The 25,285-nt window shown below is 49.1% G+C and overlaps 1 protein-coding gene and 1 non-coding gene across 6 annotated transcripts in view; one reads left to right on the top strand and one right to left on the bottom strand.

Annotated features, from left to right (window-relative positions):
- GRAMD2A (GRAM domain containing 2A) overlaps positions 1–24,709 on the bottom strand; it is a 32,521-nt gene extending 7,812 nt beyond the window's left edge. For 2 of the 5 annotated variants that reach the window (XM_040227418.1, XM_040227416.1), the window contains exons 1-3: positions 24,636–24,709; positions 967–1,050; positions 70–127 (exon numbers count right to left, since the gene is read on the bottom strand). In XM_040227418.1, the coding sequence (XP_040083352.1) occupies positions 70–127; positions 967–1,050; positions 24,636–24,676 (183 nt within the window). In that variant the 5' untranslated portion in view covers positions 24,677–24,709. Of the gene's footprint in view, positions 1–69; positions 128–966; positions 1,051–17,401; positions 17,816–22,537; positions 23,944–24,635 lie in introns of those variants that run through there. The other 3 variants (XM_040227420.1, XM_040227419.1, XM_040227421.1) reach the window with 3 other exon arrangements.
- Positions 8,142–8,214, top strand: TRNAV-UAC. Its single transcript has one exon. It is a non-coding gene; the product is annotated as a tRNA-Val (tRNA).
- Positions 24,710–25,285: the final 576 nt, after the last annotated feature.

Below are 25,285 nucleotides of genomic sequence, written 5' to 3'. Positions count from 1 at the left end.
CACCAAAGTCAGGCAGCCCAGGACCCCCACCCCCAGCAGGTAGTAAGAAGCTGGCCTCCACACACTTACCCCTTCTCGGCTGCACTTCTTTACATCTTCACCCTTCAAGCCTTCTGGCCAGTACAGGCTGCAAAGGAGACAGGCCATTGCAGGGGCAAGGAACCTCAAATCCTCCCTCCATGCATCCTTGGTGCCAGTGCTGCCCTGGCCTCAAGCCACCAGCTTGGGGCAGAGATTGGAGACCGGGGCTCGTCTCCAGGGGCCACAGCAAAGTGGTGAGCGCAGCAAGCACAGAGCTCGCCCTGGGCAGGGACACTCCTGCTACAGGGCGGGGTCAGCTGTGCGCAGCTACCCCCCAGCTCCAGAAGGTACAAGCAACCTGAGCCTCACCTCCCAGAGATGCTTAGAGCCGACCACCCCTGGGGTCAAAAACCCCCTCCCGTTTCTCTGCCCAAGGGACAAGCTGAGGAGCAGGCCCAGGATGAATGAGCAGGAGGCCAGGGATGGGGCTCAGTATGGAGAGCGGGTGGGGTGGAGGCATCAGATTCACGGCTCTGGGGCCTGGCCATGGGCCATGATGGAGGAGGCAGGACTGCCCTCCTCACAGCCACCTCCCTGGGCCTGCAGCTCTGCAGTGGGAAGCTGGGCAGACTAGCCTGACCTGACGGAGGCTACCAAAGCTGGCAGAGGTGGGGTGGAGGGTGGTTTGCTGAAAAACAAACCTTTGCCCTGTCCAGGTTGGCCTGAGGACAGGTGGGCAGAGAGGAGGATGGTAACCCGAGAAGCCTAGACCCTGCTAGGTCCCAGCGCCCTGGGCTAGGCCTGGGAGCGGGAGAAGAGACCCCAGGCAGCCTATGCCCAAACTGACCCCATGATGCAGACTTAAGGCCCCCTTTCTTACAGGTCACCTCCCAAGGGCTGCCCACCTCCAATCAGACGTATGTCTGACTGGGAAATGGGCCTCACCTGGTGTCTTGGGCTCTCTGGACCCCGCCTAGCTTCTCCATACTCTTCTTCAGAGCAGCCGTCTTCCCATGCATCTGTTGGTTGCTGAGGAGAAACGGGCCCTCATCAGGAAGGCAGGGTCTCTAGGGACACCCTTCCTGGCCAGCTCCACCAGCCCAGGGTGGCTGCCTCTGCCCTGCACCCAACACCGGCCCTGCTGTTCCAGGGGAGGCTAGAGATGTCACAGTCTGGAGGTGGCACCCCAGGCAGGGGTTTGGGGCGGCTGAGAGAGGAGCCTCGCTCACCGGCCTTCCTGGAAGCCTGAAGTCCAGTTTATGCCTGGGTCGGAAGGAGAATCAGCCCCCAACGGAGCTTCCAGCCCCACTCTTAAGAAGGCAGCTGGGAAGGAGGCCCCCCTGAGACTTGCTCACGCCTGAAAGCAAAAGTTTCAGAACGCCCAGAGAGTATTACCATAAACGTCCCAGCTTCTGGGAAAGGACCCTGAGCACTGGAGGCCTTATCAAGGCTGAGCAGCTGGTGCAGCGCAGGTGTGTGTGTGAACATCAGCCCACAGGTGAGTGCGGGCTGAGGGGGTGGGGCTTCCGCACACCAGGAAGTGGCCTTGACACCTTCCCGCCGTCAGGGTAGCTCAGCCCTGAGAGCCAAACCATCTCAAAAATGTCCCATAAAGAGGGCCCGGCAGGGGGGAGACACCTCTCCCCATGCAGGTGGGGCTCCCCAAAGGCTTTTCAGTTCATGCCTCCAATAAACATCTCCAAAGCCTAGGGTTCACCCTTTCCTGCTCCTCCAGAGCAGAAAGACTAGGAATCAATCAAGCCTGAGCAGCCAAACTAGCTGAGTGAGCCCAGGGTGATGGGAAGAGAGGGTGGCCAAGGCAGGGCAATGTGGTGGCCGTGAATAGGTAGCGGGGTCTTGTGCACTGGTCTCTCAGCAGGTAAGGAGCTGGAACCTGCAGATCCCAGCGCTCCATCCCTCTCAGCTGTGTAACCAGATAATGTCAAAGTTCTCTTCAAGAACAGAGTTATTGCCTCAGCCGAGATCTGCCAAGACCATTCAAGGTTATTAACCTGGCCCCCTCCCACCCTACCCTTGTAGAGACAGGAAACTGAGAGACCCTCCGAGGGGCAGGCTGTACCGAGGTCACACGGCAAGGAACAAGATGATCTCACCCACCAAATGGGCCCAACCACGTGGGCTGGTGACCTCTGTCCTCAACCTTATGGAGAATTTTGGTGCACATATCATATATTTCCTAATCTTGCAAAGTGACAGGTTGTGCTAGTGATTTGACCCCTTGACTCCTAAAGCTAGGGCTTCCTAAGTGGCTCACCAGTAAAGAATCTGCGCACAATGCAGGAGACACGGGTTCATCCCTGGATTGGGAAGACCCCCTGGAAGAGGAAACGGCAACCCATTCCAGTATTCTTGTCTGGAAAATCCCATGGACAGAGGATCCTGGTGGGCTACTGCCCATGGGGTCGCAAAGAGTCGGACACGACTGGGCGTACATGCGTGGTCCTAGAGCTAACTTCCGGATTTATTTGGGTCCATGACTATACATTTCACAGAGACTCCCCCCAAAACCTTCAGCTTTTAAAGCTTATTATAGAAAATATAAAGTATGTAAAGTATGATGATCAAAAATCACGCATAACGGACTTGCCTGGTGGTCCAGTGGTTAAGAATCTGCCTTCCAGTGCAAGGGATACCAGTTGGATCCCTGGTCAGGGAACTAAGATCCCACATGCAGAAGGGAAACTAAGCCTGCGTGCCACAGTGAAAGATCACAAATGCCACAACTGAGACCCGACACAGCCAAAAATACATAAATAAAAACAGTTCTTAAAAATCACCCATAAGAAAGAAATTCCCAGGAATTCCCTGGTGGTCCAGTGGCTAAGAATCTGCACTTTCACTTTGGAGGGGGAACTAAGATCCTACACACTACAGGGCAAGGCCAAAAACAAAAAACACTTCTCCCCCAAGTCACACAAAGAAAATATTTATTCATAAATATATAATTTGTGTAAGTGGGATTATATATCACATAACTTGTATGCCCTGGTTTTGTTGCTTAACATGATTTCATGAGACATTCTCCATGTCACTATTTGTTCCTTGGATAGATTCTCAGAAGTAAAATTAGTGAATAGAGAATGAGCATCTCTTAGGATCTTTTAGACCCAGTTCCAAAATGCTTTCCAGATGCTATACCGATGGTGAGCATGGCCTTCAGCACTATATGAGGGTGCCCACTGCCCTACATCCAGGCCCTACACTGGCTATGATCTTTTTCTCACCTTGCAAAATTGATAAATGAACATATACTGTTTTCATCTCTATTTCTGCTTACTGATAGGTTCAATATCTTTTGCCAAATACATTTTAACCACTGGGATTTCATCTGTGAAGTGTCTATAAGTATCTTCATGTCTTTCTTATTGATTTGTCTCTACCTTCTTTGTTGAGAAGATTCATCCTTAGTTTATCATTTTTGCAAATATTTCCCCTATTTGCCTTTTACTTCTGTCTGTGGTACTGCTGCTATATTTGTGTTTAATTTTTGTGTGGCAGATTCCAGCCCTCTCTTTCATCTCTCTTTTCCTTTCTTGCTTTGAGTGCTTCGATAGGAGAGGCCCCCGAGGCAAGTGTGCACAAGTCGAACAAGCCTTCACAAGCTTGAACCCTACAGCCCAGGAAGCCTCTGGGCCTCCAGGTTAGAGAAGACTCAGGCTACCTGCCCATCCCGTCCACAAATACCTCCTGAGCCTATCACCCCATGAGCCTGGTATGAACCTGCCCAGCCCGAGAGAGCTGCTGAAAGGGAGGGGGCAGGCAGCTAGCGCTCAGAGATGTCGGGAGAGGAGCCAGGCCCCTCAGGAAAGGGGAGACACAGAAAGGAGGTTACGAGACGGAGAGAGAGGCAGTGCAAAGGGACCTGGAGATGCAGAGCCTTGCTGCTTCCCACAGGCCCCAGGTACAAAGTCTCAAGGGACACCACACACACACACACACACACACACACACACACACACACACTCTCTCTCTCTCTCTCTCTCTCTCTCTCTCCTCCCTCAGACTCAAAATATCTGTACCAGGCAGACACTCTCCAATCCAAATCCCTAACGGTGACACCTCATCCCTCCTGAGCAGCTGAGCCTGCCATCTAGATGGATCCATCAAAGTGAATTCAGTATCGTGTCCCCAGATCTGCTTCCCCTTGAAAGGCCCCATCCTCCACATTCCCCAAGCCAGGGTATTCAACTCACCCCACACCGCATCAACCCCCAGAACCCTGAGAGCCACGATGCCATACGCTGTCCCCACTCCTGCTGCACCAGGCAATCCCAGGTCACCATCATCTTTCTCCTGGATGCTGGCATCAGCTTCCTAACGACACCTGCCCCCCGCCCTGCCCTGCACACCTGGCCCTCTCCCACATCCACACTGCCAACAGAGCCATCGGCAGCCCAGATCTGAGCCTGCCAACCACCCCCCAGCCCGCCTCCTGACTTTCCTCCTGGAGTTTCTGCTTGCCTCCTCAGCTGGCCTTCCTGCTTCCTTTCCAGCCTCACCCATGCAACTCAGTGGCACCCCTTCACCCTGCATGTTGGCTCTTCCTGGGATTCCTTGCCATGCTTATCTACCTGGAGAATTCCCCAATCATCCTTCCAGGTTCAGCTCAGCTATCACCTCCTCTGTGAAGCCTTCCCAGCTTTCCCCCAGCAGAGCTGGGCATCCCTCCTCTGTGGTCCCTTGCCCCTTTTTTCATGCTGCTGCTCCTGCACTTACCACCCCAGTGCTTGTCTGTTTAGACATCTGAGCTCCACCAGGCGTGTGTCCTCTACATCTCTGTACCCCCAGCACACAGTAGGCACCCAATGTTTGCTAAAGGAATGAGTATGAAGGAGAGACCGAAAAAGAGGCATGTTGACACTTGAAGATGGAGAAGGGGAGAAAAAAAAGCCAGACAGTAAGTGTGAAGGAGGGACTTCCCCTGTGATCCAGTGGCTAAGACTCTGAGCTCACAATGCAGGGGGCCTAAGTTTGATCCCTGGTCAGGGAACTAGATCCTGCATGCCTCAACTAAGACCCAGTGCAGCCAAATAAATAAATGATTTTTTATAAAAAGAGTGAAGGAGGTCCAGAGAATGATAGGTGCCCAGCAGTAAGAGGAGGGGTGGTGGACAGGAGCTGATGGGGGTCACCCACAGATGGGCCCTTCCAGGAGCCCCAGCCTGTGGAGCAGGCAGACAGCCCAGCCCAGCAGCACCAGGCATTCAATCCGTGCTGGCCGAATAATCAAAGAGGAGCTCAGGTGGGAGGCAGAAGGCATACGGAAGAGGATAAAGTGGCTCAGACAGCATGGGATGGGGTATGTGGGGGAAAGCACAGGCTGGGCCACTCCTGCCCTCACAGTAGTGCTCACTGGCACTCCCTTGGCTTACCCAGCCCCCCACCCACAACCTCCCCTAACCACTGCGCAAACCTCCCGCCAAGGCTCCTCAAGCCTCAGGCAACAGCAGTGCCCGTGGCTGATGCTGAAGTGGAAAACTTGGCCAGGCCTGACAGTGTGAACCAGCTAGGACTGCGTGGTCACAGGAGGGTCCCCTTGGGCATCTCCTCCCCCAGGGTGAGTGTCCACACACTCTCCCAAGTTGTCTCCTAGTGGGCATCTGAGCTGCTAGAGCATCCTGTGGGTCCTGTCAGCTCTTCTCAAGGCCAAGGACAGCTCCACTCTCTCCTGCAAGCAGCCAGGATGCTGGGCCCTGGTTGGTCCAAGGAGAGACCTCTTCCAAACAGAAAACACAGCAGCAGCCCCTGAGAAAGCAGCGCCACAGACCATGGATACAGCCACTGAGGGACAGACACATCCTGGAAGGAACATCAGCCACTGGGGCTCCATGGCCTGGACCTTAGGGCACCTCCAAACTCCCCCAGCTCTACCTCTCAACACACAGCTCACCACTTACTTCACCAAGAAAAGAGACCATTCTGTTAACTCTGCTGGGGGCACACTAGAATTACCTCTAGAGCTTTTTAAAAAACCATCCAAACAAAAATGATGCCTGAGCCCTGTTCTCAGACCAATTAAATCAGGATCTCTGGGGAAAGCATTTAGGTAACTACACATTTTTAACTTGTTACTGACATTTCATTTACATATTAAAGAGTGCACAGAAAATAAGTGTACAGTGCAATGTATTTTGCCAATGGACCAAACCTGAAAACCTGCCTCCCAAAGCCCCTCCTGCTTCTTCCTACTGCCCCTACCCCCCACCTTTAAGTTAAGTGAAGTCGCTTAGTCGTGTCCGACTCTTTGCGACCCTGTGGACTGTAGCCCACCAGGCTCCTCCATCCATGGGATTCTCCAGGCAAGAATACTGGAGTGGGTTGCCATTTCCTTCTCCAGGGGGTCCTGCCGACCCAGGGATGGAACCTGGGCCTTCTGCATTGGAGGCAGACACTTTAACCTATGAGCTACCAGGGAAGCTTGGGTCAGTGCTAATTCCAGCAGCATGGATTGTCTCTGCCTCTTCAGGGACTTTCTATGGCTGGAATCATATGATACATGTTCTTCTACTCAGCAACACACATGTGAGACTCATCCACAGTGCTGCGTGTGGTTGCAAACTGTGCATTTTCACCAGTCTTTAGAATTCCAGTATATGGACAGATTGCAATTGATTGATTAATTTTACCGTTGAAGGGCATGTTGCTGTTGAGTTTTCAGTTTTTGCCTATTACAAAACCCTTGCTACAAACATTCCAGCACCTGTCTAACAGACACAAGTATTCGTTCCTACAGATAAACACTTAGGATTTGAAATGCTGGATCATGAGTTTCAACTTCAGACTTTTAAAAGCTCTCAGGTGATTTTAAACCCCTCCTTTCTTTGTGGTTCAGAGGGAGACGCGGACTTCCTGGTCTCCATGGCTAATCCTCCCTCCTGGGCTCTGGACCTGGGGCCCTGACCCTCCTGTGCCTCCACCTGGCCCTCCAGAGTTCCAGGAACATCCTTGGCAAGACAAGGAATCACCCTGTTAATAGAGATTTCTTTCATCTGTGAAAGTCACAGAGTTCATTTACTGAGTTGTGCCAAGGAAGTAAGACCTACCTTCTCGTGTGGCAGGGCCAGCCTGAACTACACTGTGTCCTTCCCAAGAGCCTCCCTAGCTTTCTCTCGGGGCCACTTTCCCCACATACTGCCCCAAAACTGGTTAACAAGACGTCTCTCCAAGGGAAACTGGAATCATGTGGACAGAGTCAGGCTCATCAACTGAGCTCAGAGTCAGGTTCAATCAAAACACTGAAACCGGAAGACGAAAAGCAATCTCCCTTTGCAAAAAATCACTCTATGATTTCTTACACAGAAGCTGCACCGCACTTATTTGCTAATAATTTTCTTATGTCCATATGCAAGACAACAACAGCTTCACCCTTTCCACCCACAAGAAAAGGTAAGACTTCCCTGGTGGTCAGGTAGCTAAGACTCCACGCTCCCAACGCAGGGGGGCGTGGGTTTGATCCCTGGTCAGGGAACTAGATTCCTCGTGCCGCAACTAAGACCCAAGGCAGCTAAGTAAATAAAAGTTGTTTGTTTTTTTTTAAGGCAGGGGGAGAGAATCCCATAACTGAACTCCACACTGAATGTAAGGGATGGGGCTCTGAGCTGGGGGCCACATGCTGGGTGCCAATCCATCTGTCCTGCTCAGCAACCCTGGCAAAGGACTCAGGGTGTGGCAGGCATAAAGCCTAGTCACAAATCCTGCTTCCCAGGAGCTTTCTGAGAACCCCTGGGCCAGGAATATGCTTAGTTTCCCTTTACAGCCTTCACCTGTTTCGAAATAATGGGAGACATGGAGGATCAGAGACCCGGCTTCCCAAGACTGCCCCGTTCGTACAGAGGACCCTGGCCACAGGTGTGCTCCAGACCTGAGCAAAGCCACCTGCAAGCCGACCAGCAGCCTCTCTAGAATGAAAAACTGAGCTGGCCCGTCAGGTTCTCTTTCTGATGAATCCTAACTGGGAGATATGGGAGGTGGAGGTGGGCGGACAGAGGCAGTGAGCCGGCAAGAGAGAGCTGCACGTGTGCTTGGCCGGAGTCACTGGGTGGACCTGGAGCCTGGATCTAGAGTGAGGAAGAGAGTAGACAGAGAAGCAGGTGATCCCTTCCCTGGTGGTCCAGTGGCTAAGACTCTGCCCTTACAATGCAGGGGACCCAGGTTCGATCCCTGGTCAGGGAACTAAGATCCCACGTGCCACAACTAAGAGTTCAATGCTAAGACCTAGTGCAGCCAAGTAAATATTTTTTTAAAAGAGAGAAAGAAGCAGGCGGGCTGTGGGCCAAGCGCTGCATCTGGGAGACAGCAGAGAGGGTCTGCTCCCCTCGCCTGCTCCTTAACTTTCAATTCTGCTTCCAGAGCCCAGGCTCTTGCAGCCAAGACCTAAATCTCCTACACCTGGTCTGCTCAAAGACCACACATGAGGACAGATATCTGATGTCCTTTAAGACACAAAAGACACAATGGGGGCAGGTGGTACAACTTACACTTCACCCACGGGTGAAGGAGGGAAGCTCAGCTGGGCTCACTGGCAGAGCAGGGCCAGGACTCCATAGAGGTCTGATACCCACAGCTGGGGGTACCATACTCGCAGTGAGCCTTCAGGGCCAGGAGAGGGAAGAGAACTCTGAAGAGGTTCAGATCAAGTCTGGCCCTGTTAATGAGGGAGCCCTCAGGGAGGAGGTGAAGGAATCTGGCTCATGATTTCCCCTAATCTCAGTCCAACTCTAGTCACACAACAGAGATGCATCATCCCCATTACACAGATAAGAAAACTGAGACCCAGAGAGGTAAAGTTCCTTGCTCTTGACCACATAACTGGAGAGTAGTGGAGCTGGAATTCAAACTTCAGTCTGGCTGAAAAGTCCACACACTGCTTGGAGGGGCTTGGGGGCCCCAAATTCTGTCCTTTCCTCGAGTTTTTCCCGCTGCAGGGCCAGGCCCCCACTCTCCCCATAGGGCCAGTAGAGGGGGACTCGGGGAGGCAGAGAGTGACTCTATTGAGCTGAGATGACCATGCAGGAGCCCCACTGGGAAGTAGGGTTCCTTAGATAAGACTCCACCACCAGATTTTATTTTCCCGACTCTAAGAACCAAACAAACTGGGAGAGCTAGTTGCTCAGGAGATGTGGGCTGGCCCCACCCTCTTGGGGCAGCTGGATTCAGCCTGAACAAGGACCCCTTTGAGCTCTGGTGCTAATAAGAACTCCTACCTCCCGGGATCTCAGAAACCCTGGGTCCTCCCTTTGAGTGGGAGCTGGGTGGGCCGAGAGCTAAGCTGGTCCCATCGTCTTTCAGTAGTCAAGCTGTTTGGTGGACTGGACCAGCCCTGGTTAAGGGGCCCCGCACCTTTTCCCTGCCCCCTGACCTCCCGCCCAGGACTGGGCTCTCTCAGCACACCAGGATGGCCCTGCTCCTCATGGGGACAGAATTCGGGGGCAAAGTGCTCAGGCTGACTCCTCCCCTGCCTCCGGGAGCGGTGCTAATGAGCCCCCGCTCCCAGCCCTGGCAGGGCCCTCACTCAGCTAAGCTGCTCCTGCCCCAGGTGGAAACCTCCTCGCCGCCATCCCTCAGCACCTCTCCCCCCGAAGCCTGGCCAGCCTGTGCCTCCAGGAAGGCAGAGCACTCCCTCCTTGTGCCCTCCCTTCGTCTGCCCAGAGAGCTCCTTGCCTCCTTGCCTGTTGTTGTGGCTTGTCTCCCAACTTCCTGTCTTACCCCAGGGCCTGGCACAACTCCAGGCATACAGTAAGTGCTCAATAACTGTTGGCTGAGTAGACAAATGCTTCCTATAGGGAACTCCTCTGTGTAGTTTCTTTAGCATCAGTGGGGGCTCGGGATGCAAACCTAAGAACCTGGAGTGAGGGCAGCCGCTCAAGTTTGCCTCTGGCTCCCTCCCCGCTGACCCCCAGGCCCCTCCTCTGAGTCTGCTTCCTCCTCTGTGAAGAGGGGAGAATCCCCTCTCCCTGCAGATGGTAAGGGTTCCTGTGAGGATCTGAGAGAGGTCACGGCCCAGTCTTGGTCAAGGGGCGGGTTCTCCCAGCCTTGCCAACTGAGCCTCCCACCCCTGCCTGCACCCTGCCCCACCTCCCTCATCCCTGAAGGATGCCTAGAGGTGAGCGCCCCATGGGAAGCAGAGATGGAGGCACCACCAGGCCCCTCACTCTACCCACTCTACTCAAAGCTCCATACGTGTCCTATGTGACTGAATCTTATTCCTGGTGACAGCGGCTGTGGAAGGGCCCTCTTCACACCTGGGGCGGCACCCACAAACAGTCTCCCACCCCCTTGAGCTCAGACCCAGCCATACTCAGGATCCCGTCCTCTCTTCTCCCCCTACCAGAGGTCTGAGACCAACAATTGGCCCCCTTCCTGGCCAGAGCGCAAAGACTTGCAGACTGAGAACAGTCACCAGGGAGACTGCTGGACAAACGGCCGAAATGTGGAATCTTCGCTCCGGGAGACATCCAGGATTTCCTACAAAGCCCAGGCTACGATGGAGCAGGGAGCTGGTCCTGCAGAGTGACCCGCCTGTCGCTGGCCCTGTCCCATTGTGCCCACTGCTGGAGCAGAATCAGGGTGAGCTGGCACCCCTGGACCTGGTCACAGACCACTTTTTCTTGGCAGGCCACTTGGGGCCTGGCTGTTTCCAGACTAGAAGCTGGTCATTCAGGTCTAAACACAGACTTGCATTCATTAAGAAACAGAGCACTCCTGTGCTCCTGGGGGCCACCCTCCGCCGGGCCTGCTGAGCGGAGGGCCCACAGACACCCTCAGATGCTCCAGGCTGCCAGGAGGGGTGGCTGCTCCCAGGACAAGTCAACTCTGTCCATCCACGGATCCCACGCGGCGCACTCTGGGACACCCATCTCAGAATCGCGCTAGCTTTGGAAACCCACTCAGCTCTTCTCAGAGCACTGGGTCTTGAGAGGTCTCAGGGTCCCGAAAGACCCTGGGCGTGGGGACAGGGAGGCAGGCCTGAAAGAACCTCTCACAGCCTTGGGGAAGCCACTCTCTCCTTCTGGGCCTCAGTTACTCCTCAGCAAAGGGGCAAGAAAGTCTCCAGCCAGGAGAGAAAGCAAATGTTGTCTGAGGGAACAACAAAGCCGAGCCCAGGACTGGGTGAGCAGAAGCTGGCCACTGGCTCTCTCTGGTCAGAAGAACGCAGACCCCAGCAGAGGCTGGCAACAGCATAGCCCTCAAAGGCTGCCTCCCTCCTCTAAACTCCAGCTGAATGCCTGGACTCACTTAACTCTGTGTAAGTGCTGGGTGTACGAAGAGGCATGAGGCAAACTACTATCCCCAAAATGCTTGGTGGGAGAGGCAGACATGAAACAAATATTTATAGAGATCAATACATAATTATAACTGTGTAATGTGTACTGTGAAGGCAAAGCACAGTGTCTGAGAGAGCCTCAATCAAGGAGCCCTGAATCAGCTGCAGAGAGAGGGGAAGACTTCCCTGAAGACACAGCAGCAGCATTTGCCCTGATGGCAGTGCTAGTCAGACCAACGGGCTGGCAGGGGAGAGGAGGGTTGGAGGGTATTGGGGAGGGATCATTGTAGAGCAGGGGTTCCCTACCTCTGGGATCTGATGATGATCTGAGGCAGAGCTGATGTAATAATAACAGAAATAGAGTGCACAATAGCTATAATGTGCTTGAATCATCTTGAAACCACCCATTCCCCCTACCCATCTGTGGAAAAATTGTCTTCCATGAAGCTGGTCCCTGGTGCCAAAAAGGTTGGGGATCACTGTTTAGAGGGTTTCTGATGTGCAAAAGCCCTGAGGCCAGATGTATATAGCATGCAGGAGAAACATAAACAGAGCCTTTGGGTCTGGAAGGTGGAGGTGAGCAGTGAAGTAATGAGCAACGGGGCTGGAGAGGTAGGCAGGGTAGATCATACAGGGCCCAGTGGGCCCCAGTAAGGGTTTTTGTCATTCTCTTAAAAGCTAGGGGAAACCAAGGAAGGGATTTAAAAGGGAAAAGACACTATCAATTTTGTATGTTTAAAGAGTACAGAGCAGCATCTGTTTGAGCTGGCATACGTGGACATGATCACAGATCACCCTAAGACATAGATTTGTTTCAAATACAAAACGGTGTGGGACAGGGGGCGTAGAGGATGAGTTTTGATGAAATGGGGACAACCTTGTGTTGGTAGTTGGTAGTGATGGATACATGGTCACTGACTCTGTGATCAGAAGAACTCTGATCCCAGGAGAAGTTGCCAGGAGCCTAGGATGGAGGGGGTGGGGGGGCGTCCATCCTACAACTCTCCTCCTCTTTTTCTTTTTTTTTTTTTTTTGATACCCAGAGAGTAGCTGTGATTCTTTTTTTTTTTTTTTTAACTTTTGGCTGCACTGGGTCTCTGTGGCTTAGCAAGGGCTTTCTCTAGTTGCAGAGAGCAGGGGCTACTCTTCCTTGCAGAGCACGGACTTCACCTTGTGGTGGCTTCCCTCGTTGCGTGGCACGGGCTGTAGGCACGTGGCTTCCGTAGTTGTGGCTCCCAGTCTCCAGAGCATGGGCTCAGTAGTGGTGGTGCAGGAGCTGAGTTGCCCTGCAGCGTGTGAGATCTTCCTGGACCAGGGATCGAACCCTGCACTGGCAGGCAGATTCCTATCCACTGCACCACCAGGGAAGTCCCAGTCCCCTCTTTTGTACATGTTTAGAATTTTCCATGCAGACAGACCAGTTAGGAGATTATACTCCGGCAGAGAGATGATGTCTCAGACTTGGTGGCAGTCGTGGTGATGGAAGTTGGGGGACGGATTCACGATACATATATCTCTAAGTAGAATCAATCTGGACTTGGTGATCAAGTGGATGTGGGGTGTAAGGGAAAATGTGTCAAATATGATTTTAGATTTCTGGCTTAAGCAAGTAGGATACTGCTTTATTTTGCTGAGACAAAGCAGGGGAATAGTCATGAGTTCAGTCTTAAAGATATGTGAGAAGCATTTAAGTAGAGATATCAAGTTATATATGAGTGAGGAGCTCAGAAGAAAGCTCCAGGCTGAAGGGAGAAATTCCTGAGTTATTGGCCCATGCATGGGTACAGGAGCTAGGAAGATCCCTCAGGGAATCTTCTTCTCCCCTAAAGAAGACAAGCTATGGACAAGGGTGCCAAGACCAGAACAGTGGGGCAGAGAGCAGACTTTTCAACAAATGATGCAGGAACAACTGGACATCCATCCACAGGCCAGGGAATTAAGTTGGATCCCTATCTCACAGCATGTACAAAAACTAACTCAAAAATGTCAGAGCTGGGACTTTCCTAGTGGTCCAGTGGTTGAGAATCCGCCTGGCAGGGGCTTCCCTGGTGGCTCAGTGGTAAAGAATCCACATGCCAATGCAGGATCCAGGAAGATCCTACATGCCATGCAGCAACTAAGCCCGGCCACTCTGCCTCCCTCCTATAAACTCATTGAGTTTAACTCCTATAAACTACTGAGCAACCAACTCACCTGTTGAGTCTGTGCTGTAGAGCCCAGGAGCCACAAGTATTGAGCCCATGAGGTGCAACTACTGAAACCCGAGGGCCCTGGAGCTTGTGCTCTGCAACAAGGAAAGCCACCACCATGAGAAGCCTGCACCCTGCAACTAAAGGAAAGCCCACACAGCAACCAAGACCCAGCACAGCCAAAACTAAATAAACAAATACAGTTATTAAATTAAAAAAAAAAAAAGATTCTGCCTTGATTCTGCGAGAGACTCAGATTCAATCCCTGGTTAGGGAACTAAGATCCCACATGCTGTGGAGCAGGTAAGCCAGCACGTCCCGACTACTGAACTCTTATGCTCCAGAGCCCATGTGCCACAAATAGACAGTCTGTGCACCACCAAGAAAGGTCCTGCGTGCCACAACCAAGACTCGATGCAGCCAAATAAATAAATACATTTTTTTTAATGTCAGTGCTAAAACTCTTAGAAGAAATCATGTGTGTAAATCTCTGATTAGGCAACAGTCTTGTAAGATTCTTGCCTGCTGTTCAAGAGACACAAGAGACGTGGGTTTAGTCCCTGGGTCAGGAAGATCCCCTGGAGTAGGAAATGGCAACCCACTCCAGTATCCTTGCCTGGAAAACCATGGGCCGCAGGTAACCGTCCATAACTTCACAAAGAGCTGGACATGAGTGAGCACAGCACAGACGTTCTCTTTGCTCCTGACTCTCAATCTCTTAAGATATGACACCCAAAGCACGAGAAACAGCAGAAGAATAGATACGTTGAACTACATCAAAATTAGAAACTTTTGTACTGCTAATGATATCACTGAAAAAGTGAAAAGGTGACTAATAGAGAAAATAGTTGTAAATCAGAGATCTGATAAGGGACTAGTATCTAGAATATATTTTAAAAACTCTTACAACCTTGTAGGTATTATACTAAGTGAAAAAGAGCCAATCACAAAACTACAAATGCTTTATGACTCCACTTATATGAAGGACCTAGAGTAGTCAGATTCATGAAAACCGAAAGCAGAATGGTGGGTGGCAGAGGCTGGGGTTGGGAGTTGGGGTGGGTGGAGAGTTATTTAATGGATGTAGAGTTTCAGTTTTGCAAGGTGAAAAAGTTCTGGAAACTGGTTGTACAACAATATGAATATGTATATTTAACACTATTGAACTGTACAAATGAACTTAGAAATGCTTAAGATGGTAAATTTTATGTTACGTGTTTTTTAATTCACAATTAAAATTTTTAAAAAGAATTCTTAAAACTGAACAATAAAAAGACAAATAATCCAACTAGAAATGGGCAAATGTTTACATAAACACTTTTCCAAAGAAGATATCAAATGACCATTAAGTACATAAAAAGATGCTCAACATCATTAGTCATCAAGGAAATACAAATCAAAACCACAATGAGATACCACTTTACATCCCCAAGAGGCTGTAATTTATAACAGGTGTTGAGGAGGAGGAGGAGAAATTGGAACCCTCATACATTGCTTCTGGGATTGTAAAATGGGGCAACTGCTTTGGAAAACAGTTTGGTGATTCTTCAAATGGTTAAACATTTACTATATGACCCAGCAATTCTACTTCTGGGTACATACCCCCCAAAACTGAAAATATATATGCACACAAAATCTTGTACAAGAATGCTCATAGCAAAGGGAACCTTCCTACCCTGTTGGAAGGAATGTAAATTGGTGCAGCCACTATGGAAAACAGTGCAGAGAGTCCTCAAAACAAAAAACAGAATTCCCGTATAATCCAGCAATCCCACTCCTGGGCATATATCCAGACAAAACAACAATTCAAAAAGACACATGCAAGCCTATGTTCATAGCAGCACTTGGCTGCTATTTGTAATAGCCACAGCATGAAAACAACCTAAATGTCCATCAACAGGTGCATGAATGAAGAAGCTGTGGTCTATACACAATGGAATACTACTCAGCCATAAAAAGAATGAAAGAATGCCATCTGCAGCAACACGGATGGACCCAGGGATTATCACACTAAATGAAGTAAGTCAGAAACAGAAAGACAAATACCATACGATATCACTTATATGTGGAATCTCAAATAAGACACAAATGAACTTATCTACAAAACAGACTCACAGAAAAAAAACAGAACTGTGGTCACTAAGAAGGAAGGCAGGTGGGAGAGGGATGGACTGGGAGTTCAGGATTAGCAGATGCAAGCTATTATATATTGGATAAACAAAAAAGTCCTACTGTATAACACAGGGAACTATATTCAATATCCTATAATAAGCTATAATGAGGTGAGGTGAAGTCGCTCAGTCTTGTCCGACTCTTTGCGACCCCATGGACTGTAGCCTACCAGGCTCCTCTGTCCATGGGATTTTCCAGGCAAGAGTACTGGAGTGGGTTGTCATTTCCTTCTCCAGAGGATCTTCCCCACTCAGGGATTGAACCCAGGTCTCCCACAGTGTAGGCAGACACATTACCATCTGAGCCACCAGGGAAAATCTAAGCTATAATGGGAAAGAGTATTAAAAGAATGTATATATGTATATAACTGAATCACTTTGCTGTACAGCAGAAATTAACATCACAAATCAGCTGTACTACAATTTTAAAGTTTTCAAAAAAGGAATGCTCATAGCATTATGATAATTATTAGCATTACTATTATTACTATTACCATTACTATTATAGCCAAAAAATGGAAACCCAAACACCCAGCTGATGAACGGATAAGCAAAATGTGGTATATCCATACAGTGGAACATAATTCAGTCATACAAAAGAATGAAGTACCGATATATACTGCAAATGATGGACCTTAAAACTTTATGCTAAGTGAAAGGCCAGTTCCAAAAGGCCACACATTGTATGACTCCATGTACAGGGAATGTCCAGAACTGGCAGATCCACAGAGACAGTAGATCAGTAGTTGCCAGGGGTTGGAGAGAAGGGGAAATGGGAAGTGACTAAGGCACATAAGGTTTATTTGGGGGGGATGATTAAACTGTTCTGGAATTAGACAGTGATCATGGTTACACTATTTTGTGAATACAGTAAAAGTCACTGAATGGCACGTTTTGAAAGGATGAATTTTATGGTGTATGAGTTATTTCTCCATAAGAAGGATGGGGGTTGGAGAGGAGAGTAGGGGACCTCAAGAACTACAACACTTAAAGACTGGGTGGAAGGGGTTTACCTGGTGGCCCAGTGGCTAAGACTCCACACTCCCAGGGCAGGGGCCCTAGGTTTCATCCCTGGATGGGGAATTCTATCCCACGTGCCACTTCTCAGAGTTCCCAAGCTGCAACTAAACATCCCGCATGTTGAATGAATATCAAGATCCCAAGTGTGGCAACTAAGACCTTGCACAGCCAAATAAATAAAACTAAGTATTTTTTAAAAAGAAAAAGTCTGTGTGGAGGAGGAAGAGGGATGCCCCAAGGAGACGAAGAGAAGGTGGCCCAAGAGGCAGAAAGAAAACCAGGTGTATAGGTTGTCGTGGAAGCCAAAGGAGTGCTTCAGAAAGGAGGAGTGGAAAAGCAGGAAGTTTGTTGGGAGGCCAAACTGCAGGAAGGCTGAAAGGCAGTCTAACTATCAACCAGGAGAGGATCCATGCGGTCGTGGGGAGTCTGAATCCACACCTAACGGTCTGCTCCTCCCCCGCTCCCTCCCACGCTGGTGACTGCATCCAGGGACTGGCAGTGAGCACAGGCCCCTGAACACAAGTGAGGATGCTGCCGAACACACCGGAAGCCTAGGTCACCGGCCGGCTCAGCGCCACACCGACCTCGGATCCTGCGAAAGGCCACGGAGATTCTGGGGGATGGGAGAGAGAAGGGACTGTACCTCTCCAACCCCGACTGAGCGGGGGGTGGAGGGATCCTCCCTGCCTGGTCCAGCCTTCCCCAGCCATCCTCACCTGACGCTCCTCTGCCCCTGGCGTGTCTCTGCTGCAGCCCGCGAACCACAAGTCCATTTTCTGCGTCTGCCCTGGGAAGGGCTGAAGAGCCCGCAGGCACCCGGCGCCAAGAGCGCAGCCACACCCAGAATTCCAGCAACGCAGGGCCCCGCGCCAGAGAGCCCGCCCTGCCTGCCCTGCGCACCCCTTGACGGGGCCGGTGGGTCCCTAGGCGGAAGAGCAAAAGCTTGCGCAGACCAGAAGCTGTTGCAGTAGAGCACGTCCTGCCCCCTGGAAACGGGGCCCGCGCCCCCTCCAGCACCCAAACCCGGTAGTTGGTCCGGATTTGGAGTGTCCCAGACAGGATCCAGCTCCTTGCCCCACCCAGGCTTCTCCTAACTAGGCTCCCCCAAGCCATACCGTGCTTGTGTAAGGATTCCTGGGCGATAACCTACACTTAAAGAGCTTACTGGATCCTGGGACCTTCTCTTCCAGGGAGAGCCCCAGATTGTTCAGCTAGTGGAAAACCCCTAAGAAGGCTTGCTCTCGCCACTGTTATTCAGCATTGCTCTGGAAGCTCTAGTCATTGCACAAAGGCATGAAAAAGAAACAAAAGATTCATATATTAAAAAGAGATGATTATTCTTTGAAAGATGGTAACATGAACTACCTAGAGAATATATATTCAACTGGAAAAATCATAAGAAAGTGGCCCAGATATTCTTATATTTGGACACTGGGCCAGCCAGAGCTGTGATGAAGATAGACACATAATAATACACTCTCACAGACTTAACTGTTATTCTAGTGGTTACAAGATCAACATAAAAATCAATAGTTTCTCAGTAGACATGCAATAAACAGTTATAAAATATATTTGGGGAAATGATTATTCATGTGGCAACAACATGTATAAGTTACCTAAGAATAAACTTTTAAAATGTAGAAAAATCTAGAAGAAAACCACAGGCATTTTTAAAATAACATGAAAGAAGGCTTGAATAAGTGGAAAGATAAACTGTTCCTGAGTGAGAAGATTGAAAGTTTTAAAGAAGCGAATTTATCCCAACTGTCATGCAAGGGTTTTGCCCTACCAGATGTCAGAACAAACTACAAAGCTGGAACAATTAAAATATTTACTAGTTTAGGAAAAATTAATAGATCAATAGACTGTAAGAGGGAGGCCAGAGCATGATCTATGGGTATCTGAGAATTTAGTATATAAGACAGAATCACGGGACTTCCCTGGCTGACCAGTGGTTGAGTCTTCGCCTTCCAGTGCAAGGGGTGTGGGTTCATCCTGATGGGAGAGCTAGGATCTCATATGCCTCAGGGCCAAAAACCAAAACACAAAACAGAAGCAATATTGTAACAAATTCAATAAAGACTTTAAAATGGTCCACATCAAAAGTGAAATCTTTTTTAGAAAGAAACTGTTTCAGATAAGTAAGGGAAAAAGAGATTGTCCAATAAATGATATTGGAACAACTGGGTACCTCATACCATTCATAAAAATACACTAAATAAATTCCAGGTAGATTAAACGGCCAAATATTTTCTAAATCAATAAAATAGAATAGAATATTACTATATAAGGAAACATCTTCCTAAGCAAGATATCAAACCCAGAACACATAAAAGAAAATATTAATTGCATAAAAATTAAAAACCTCTGTACATCAAAATTTAAACTGACAGAGGACTTCCCTGGTGGTGAGTAGTTAAGGCTTCGCTCTTCCACTGCAGGGGACACAGGTTCCATCCCTGGTCGGGGAACTAAGAGACCACCTACTGCACAGTGCAGCCAAAACAAATAAATAACAATTTAAAAGGTGAAGTAAACAGATGCAAAGAGTCGGACACGACTAAGTGACTGAACTGAACTGACTGAAACAATATTAAAAAATTAAACTGAAAAAGGACTGGCATTTTTAAATGATAATAACTCATCTACATCAGTAAGAAAAAGGCAGACAATCTAACAGAGAAGCAGGCAAAGAATATGAACAGGCAAGTCACAAAAGAAGAGAGCTCCCTCTTACCTACTTTACTGATAAACATTAAAAAAATCAGAGTGCTCAATATTACCAAGGATGTATGTGGAAAAAGAAGCGTTCTCATTTTCCATGAGACTTAAAACTAAGTTAACCTTTCTGACATATATCAAATGCTTTAAGAAATGTAAATCCTTTGACCCTAAAACTCCATTTCATGCAAATTGTTATAAGGAAATAAAGGGACAAATAGGCAAAAATTTATATTCCTATAAATTAAGAGGAAATTAAATAATTATGAGGAAAAATGTAGAAATACCAAAACAGTATTTTATCAACATAAGGTCGATTCCTGTGCAATTGACTAAAAGAATGGAGTATAGCTGCACGTGCTAATATGGAAAAAAGGTAAAAAATGTATTGTTTAGCAAAAAGTATATATGAGTCAGTAACCAAGATATAACCCATTTATGTGGAAAGAAGGGAATTCTTCTACACTGTTGAAGGAAATGTAAATTGGTACAGTGACTATGGAGAACTGTATGGAGGTTCCTTAAAAAACTAAAAATATAGCCACCCTGCAATCCCACTCCTGGGCCTATATCTGGAGAAAAACATCATCTGAAAGGATGCATGCACCCCAGTGTTCACTGCAGCACTGTTACAATAGCCAAAGACAAGGAAGCAACCTAAATGTCCACTGCCAGAGGAAGGGATAAGAAGATGTGGCTCATATATGCAGTGGGATATTACACAGTCATTAAAAAGAGTTAAATAGTGCCATTTGCAGCAATAGGGCTGGACCTAGAGATAGTCATATTTAGTGAAGTAAGCCAGACAGAGAAGGAGAAATATCATATGACATCCCTTATATGCAGAATCTAATAAGAAATGATATAGATGAACTTATTTACAAAACAGACTCCCAGAGAATGAATTTATGGTTGCCAGCGGGGAGGGATAGGGGGAATGGAAAGTTAGGGAGTTTGGGATTAACATGCACACACTGCTATATTTAAGATGGATAACCAGGACGTCCCAGGTGGTCCAGTGGTAAAGAATCTGCCTGCCAATGCAGGGGACACAAGTTCAATCCCTGGTCCAGGAAGATTCCATGGGTCACAGGGCCATTAAGCCCATGTACCACAACTACTAAGCCTGCGCTCTGGGCCCACGAGCTACAACTACTGAGCCCACATGCTCTAGCCCAGGAGGCCAAGAAAAACCACCACAATGAGAAGCCTGCACACCACAATGAAGAATGGCTCCCGCTTGCTGCAGTTAGAGAAAGCCTGTGAGCAGCAGTGAAGACCTAGAGCAGCCATAAATAAATCATTAGAAGTTTTAAAAGACACTTAAAATGAATAACCAACAAGGACCTACTGTATAGCATAGGGAACTCTGCTCAATGTTATATGGCAGCCTGGATGAGAGGGGAGTTTGGGGGAGAATGAATACATGTATGGCTGAGTCCCTTTGCTGCTCACGTGAAACTATCACTACATTTTTAATCAGCTATACTCCAACATAAAATTTAAAATGTTAAAAAATATAACCCACTTATAAAATTAAAAATTCTATATATAAACAAACAAACAAAAGAAACAACAAAAAAAATTCTGTATCAAACAATAGTGATGATGTCTCAGGGAAGAATTCACTCTCAATAGTTTCTGTTTTGTCTGAAATTACTATAACAGGGGTGTAATATCTTTAAAATCAACAATAATAATAAAGATATTCAAAAATAAGAAAGTAGAAGTGATATCTTTTTTTACTTATTAAATTTCAAAGGCTTAAAAGTGTAATAACATCTATGGTTGGTCAACATTTTGGTGAATGGACAGTCTCACACTCCTGTGTAGGAGAGCAGTATGTGAATAGATACATACGTTTACATGTAGATAGCCGACAGACCCATAAATTCCACTTCTAACAATTTACTCTCAGGAAATAATTGGACACACATTTAAATGTATACAAATATTCACTGAAGTGTAGTTAAAAAAGGAAAAAAAATAGAGCATGAACAAAGTATGGTTTATTCATACAATAAAAGGCTATGTAATGATTAAAATATTTCACTATTAAAATATTAAAAATAAGCTTAACACAATGGATAGCATTATATTACATTGAAAAAAATTACATGTATCTAGAACAGCATGCATACTAAAATATATTGGAGGACTTCCCTGGCAGTCCAGTAGCTAAGACTACACCACCTCCAATGCAGGGGGCCCAGGTAGGATTCCTGGTCAGGGAACTAGATCCTACACGCCATCACAAAGAGTTCACATGCCACATCCAAAGATCCTGCATGCCACAGCTAAGACCCGACACAGCCAGATAAATCAATATTTAAAAATAAAGAAACAAAATAAAAATTAACAACGTGCTTTCCCAGTAGATTTTAAACATCACTTGAGGGAAACACTAATTTAGGACAAAGACTTAGAGACTGGCTCGACGGCCATAGATTATCAAACACTCCAGTCCTAAATTCTGACCAAGCATTTGTAAACTAATGAGAATGTGTGGTTGTGGTGGGGAGAAGGGAGGTACCAGCCTGCCCTGTAGTGGTTTATCTTCTTGGGAATAGCACCTTCTTGCTGTGCTTTGGCCAGCAAGGACTCCATGGGGAAGCAGGTACTTTCTCTTTTTTTAATTTTTCTTTTTAAATTAGTTTATTTTTTGTTTTTGGCTGAGCCAGGTCTTCATTGCTGTGTGCAGACTTTCTCTAGCTGTGGCAAGCAAGGACTACTCTCTAGTTGTGGTACAGAGGCTTCGCGTTGTGGTGGCTTCTGCTATTGTGGAGCATGGGCTCCAGGGCATCTGGGCTTCAGCAGCGGCTGCTCATGGGCTCCGCTGCTCCATGGCATATGGAATCTTCCTGGACTAGGGATTAAACCTGTGCTGCCTGCATTGGCAGGTGAATTCTTAACCACTGGACCACCAGGGAAGCCCAGGTACTTCTTGATTACAGAGGAAGCTCCATCCCCTTCCTTGATGTCCCCATCCTCCTTCCCTTCCTACATTAGTAAACAGCTGGGGATTAATCAAAGCTTCACAGGTTGGTGATAACAGGTGGTGACAGACTCATGCCCTGCTGCCCAGGTGAACAGCAGCACAGCGGCCAGGGCTGACTTCATGCCAAACTTACCCTTGCTTAAAAGAGGGCTGCAGAATTGGGCGGAATTATTTTCACTTCTTAGGAAAGAAAAAAGGAAATTATTTTCTGGTGTCTGGACTCAGACCCTGGATACCAAAGTGGAATGCTTCATGGGTCTCAACACCATGGGCTTTCCGTAGGTAGTCATGGCAACGAAGCAATTATGTAAAGAGATAAAATACCTTCAAAAATCAAGGGGGAAACAGACTAGTTAGCAGAATCACTGAATGGCTGCACAGAAAAGCCCTTTAAGGAGCCTACAATGCGTTCTCCTTACCTTACAGTGGCAAAGCAGGCCCAGAAAGGAGACCCGACTTGTCCCAGGTCAAAGCAAAATAGGAACTTCTGACAAGAGAGGCTCTCCATGCTGGTCCGATAAGTATGGTATGTGGCATTCAAGGGCCAAAGCCGCAACTTAACCAGGTTAAGGACTAGGAGGGGCCACCCAAACAGGCATGTGGAAGAACTTCAGGAAGTCTGGCTGGCAGAGCCCGTCTTGAGTACTGCTGACCTCACCCTCAGGAATCTTAGGTGGATGGATTGGCACACAGATCCTCCTGGTCTACACTAAAGCTCCAAGGATCCAGCTAAGCTCAGAAACATCAAAGCAATCAGTAACATCAAGGCCTGGATAGGACCTGGATTGACCCCACTATGCTATTCAGAAAATTCTCCCAAAGGCAAGTCAGGAATGAGAACTTTGGTTTGGCCCCTGCAGAAATGCTCCTGGAAGCTCAGTAGCAGCTTCTGTCAGCTTTGTGCTCTATATCTGCCCATTTGTCCCAGAGATGTTCACTGCTTAACTGGTCCTATAGAACCACAACCTCAGACCCAAGTGTCTGTCTGTGCTATCAGAAGACTACAGAAGGAGAAAACCCTCCTTCTCACTGCAGAATGGAGGTGGGGATGGGAGATATACACCCTCTACTCCTCTCTCCCTGAAGCCCCATAAGTCTTTGCTGTGAAAGGAACTGGACTTCAGAGCCAGCTAGAGATGTACATTGGAGCAAAGGCATTGTGGATTGTTAGGACATTCTTTTCCCTAGGAGGCCGATTCTTGTAAGGGTGGGTGGGGCAGGCAAAGCCAACAAGGGCAAATGCCAGCTGTGTAGGACTTCACCAGCTTCTCTGAGGACAGGACAGAGGGAGCCCTTAAGCCTTCTGCCAGCTCCACGTACTTGTGTGGCTTGGGCACTGGGTCACACTACATCCACACTATCTGCCCCAGGGCTGGATGGCCAGGGGTGCCAGGCTGCCCTTCAGAGCTCTGACTGTAGGGTTTGGGACCTGGACAAGGGCAGCAACTGAGGGCTTCAACCACTGACTCCTTCTTCCCCAAATAATCCTACCCACAAGGGCCCAAGATATCAGGGGGCAGAGGCCACAATTATTGATCCCACCTGAAACGCCATCTCTCACTTGCGCTGCCTCCCTACCCCTTGACCAGCTGCAAGAACTTTCCTTCTTCCAAGAGTGACTGTGGAACAGATCTCGAGGTTGAGAGACTGGCCCCAGCCCGCCCGACGTGGACGGGCACGACGCAGGGGTGCGGCCGAGTCGTGCTGGGACAGCTCCAGGCTGCCTCCTAGGCAGCAGAGCGCCGCTACAATTGCAGACCGGGTTAGAAGAGAGGCTGAGCCTTCCAGGGGCCAGAAGGGAAAGACCAGCCCTTGGGTTGGGGGTAGTTGGGACGGGAGGTCCATATGGCTAGGGAATGAATGAATGAGCGAATGAATGACCAGCGACGGCGGCAGAGGAGGATGGTGGTGAACCACGGGAGGTATCCCGAGGAGGGTGCCCTCCACCTCCCTGGTGCCGCCCGGACGTCCATCATCCCCGATGTTCAAACCCCTCGCAGGAAGCGCCGGCAGCCTGGCATCCCGCCCCCGCGCAACACCTCGCAGCCTGGGAGGCGCCGGGGCCCGCACGGCGCAGCTCTGGAGCGGAGCCGCATTCCGGCAGGGTGGAAAGTGCCTGCCCCGCGGGCAGAATCCACCAAGGCGCGGCGGGCGCCGGGTCCCTCCGGGTAGCGTCCCTTCGAGGCGGACTCCGGGTTCCACAGCCCGGTCCGCGGGTTGCACCCACTTACCTGCTCGCTCCGGCGGCCGCTACCGGACTCAAAGCTGTCATCGCGGAGCCTCCAGACAGCGCGGGGAACCGGGTGCCCACTCCTGCCTGCCTCGGAAGACACGCCCCCAACCGTTCATTGGCTGCTCGCGCGGGACGGGCCCAGCCCATTGGTTGTTCCTCCCTCTCTCCAGATCCAGGTGGGGCCCCACGCTCTGCTTAGATCCTACCGCTCAGTCTACGGGACTGGAAAGTCCCGGAGTCTTGGGCCTGGGTCTGCATCCTTTGCCCTTCCCAGCGAAGGCCTTGGGTACTTGCTTCAAATTCTTCCTCTTTAGCCATTTTAGTCTCTCTGTAGCAGCCCATTCCCGCCCTCCTCCACCTCCCAACCCCAAGCTCCAGGGCAGTTTCAGTTTCTCTCCACACCAGAGAAGTGAGGACATGAGTAGGGAACACCAGAGGGGATTTTGAACAAGGGTCTGCAATGATTTTATGTTTTCCCCAGAGCTGGGGATTTCGCGGTGTCTCCCAAAGCAGAAAGCTTCTGGAGGTTTGGAAAGGGACTGCAGATGGCCAGATTGAGTGGGAAAGCACAAGCATTAGAGCTCACACTGGGGATGTGACAATCAACCTGGTACGTGGGCCCCTTCCCTCTTATCCCCACCAGGAAAG

Source organism: Oryx dammah, unplaced genomic scaffold (assembly GCF_014754425.2).
Source record: "Oryx dammah isolate SB20612 unplaced genomic scaffold, SCBI_Odam_1.1 HiC_scaffold_26, whole genome shotgun sequence".
Classification (NCBI taxonomy): Eukaryota; Metazoa; Chordata; class Mammalia; order Artiodactyla; family Bovidae; genus Oryx; species Oryx dammah.
The sequence above is the reverse complement of the archived record's forward strand: the minus strand, read 5'-3'. Positions and strand labels throughout refer to the sequence as shown.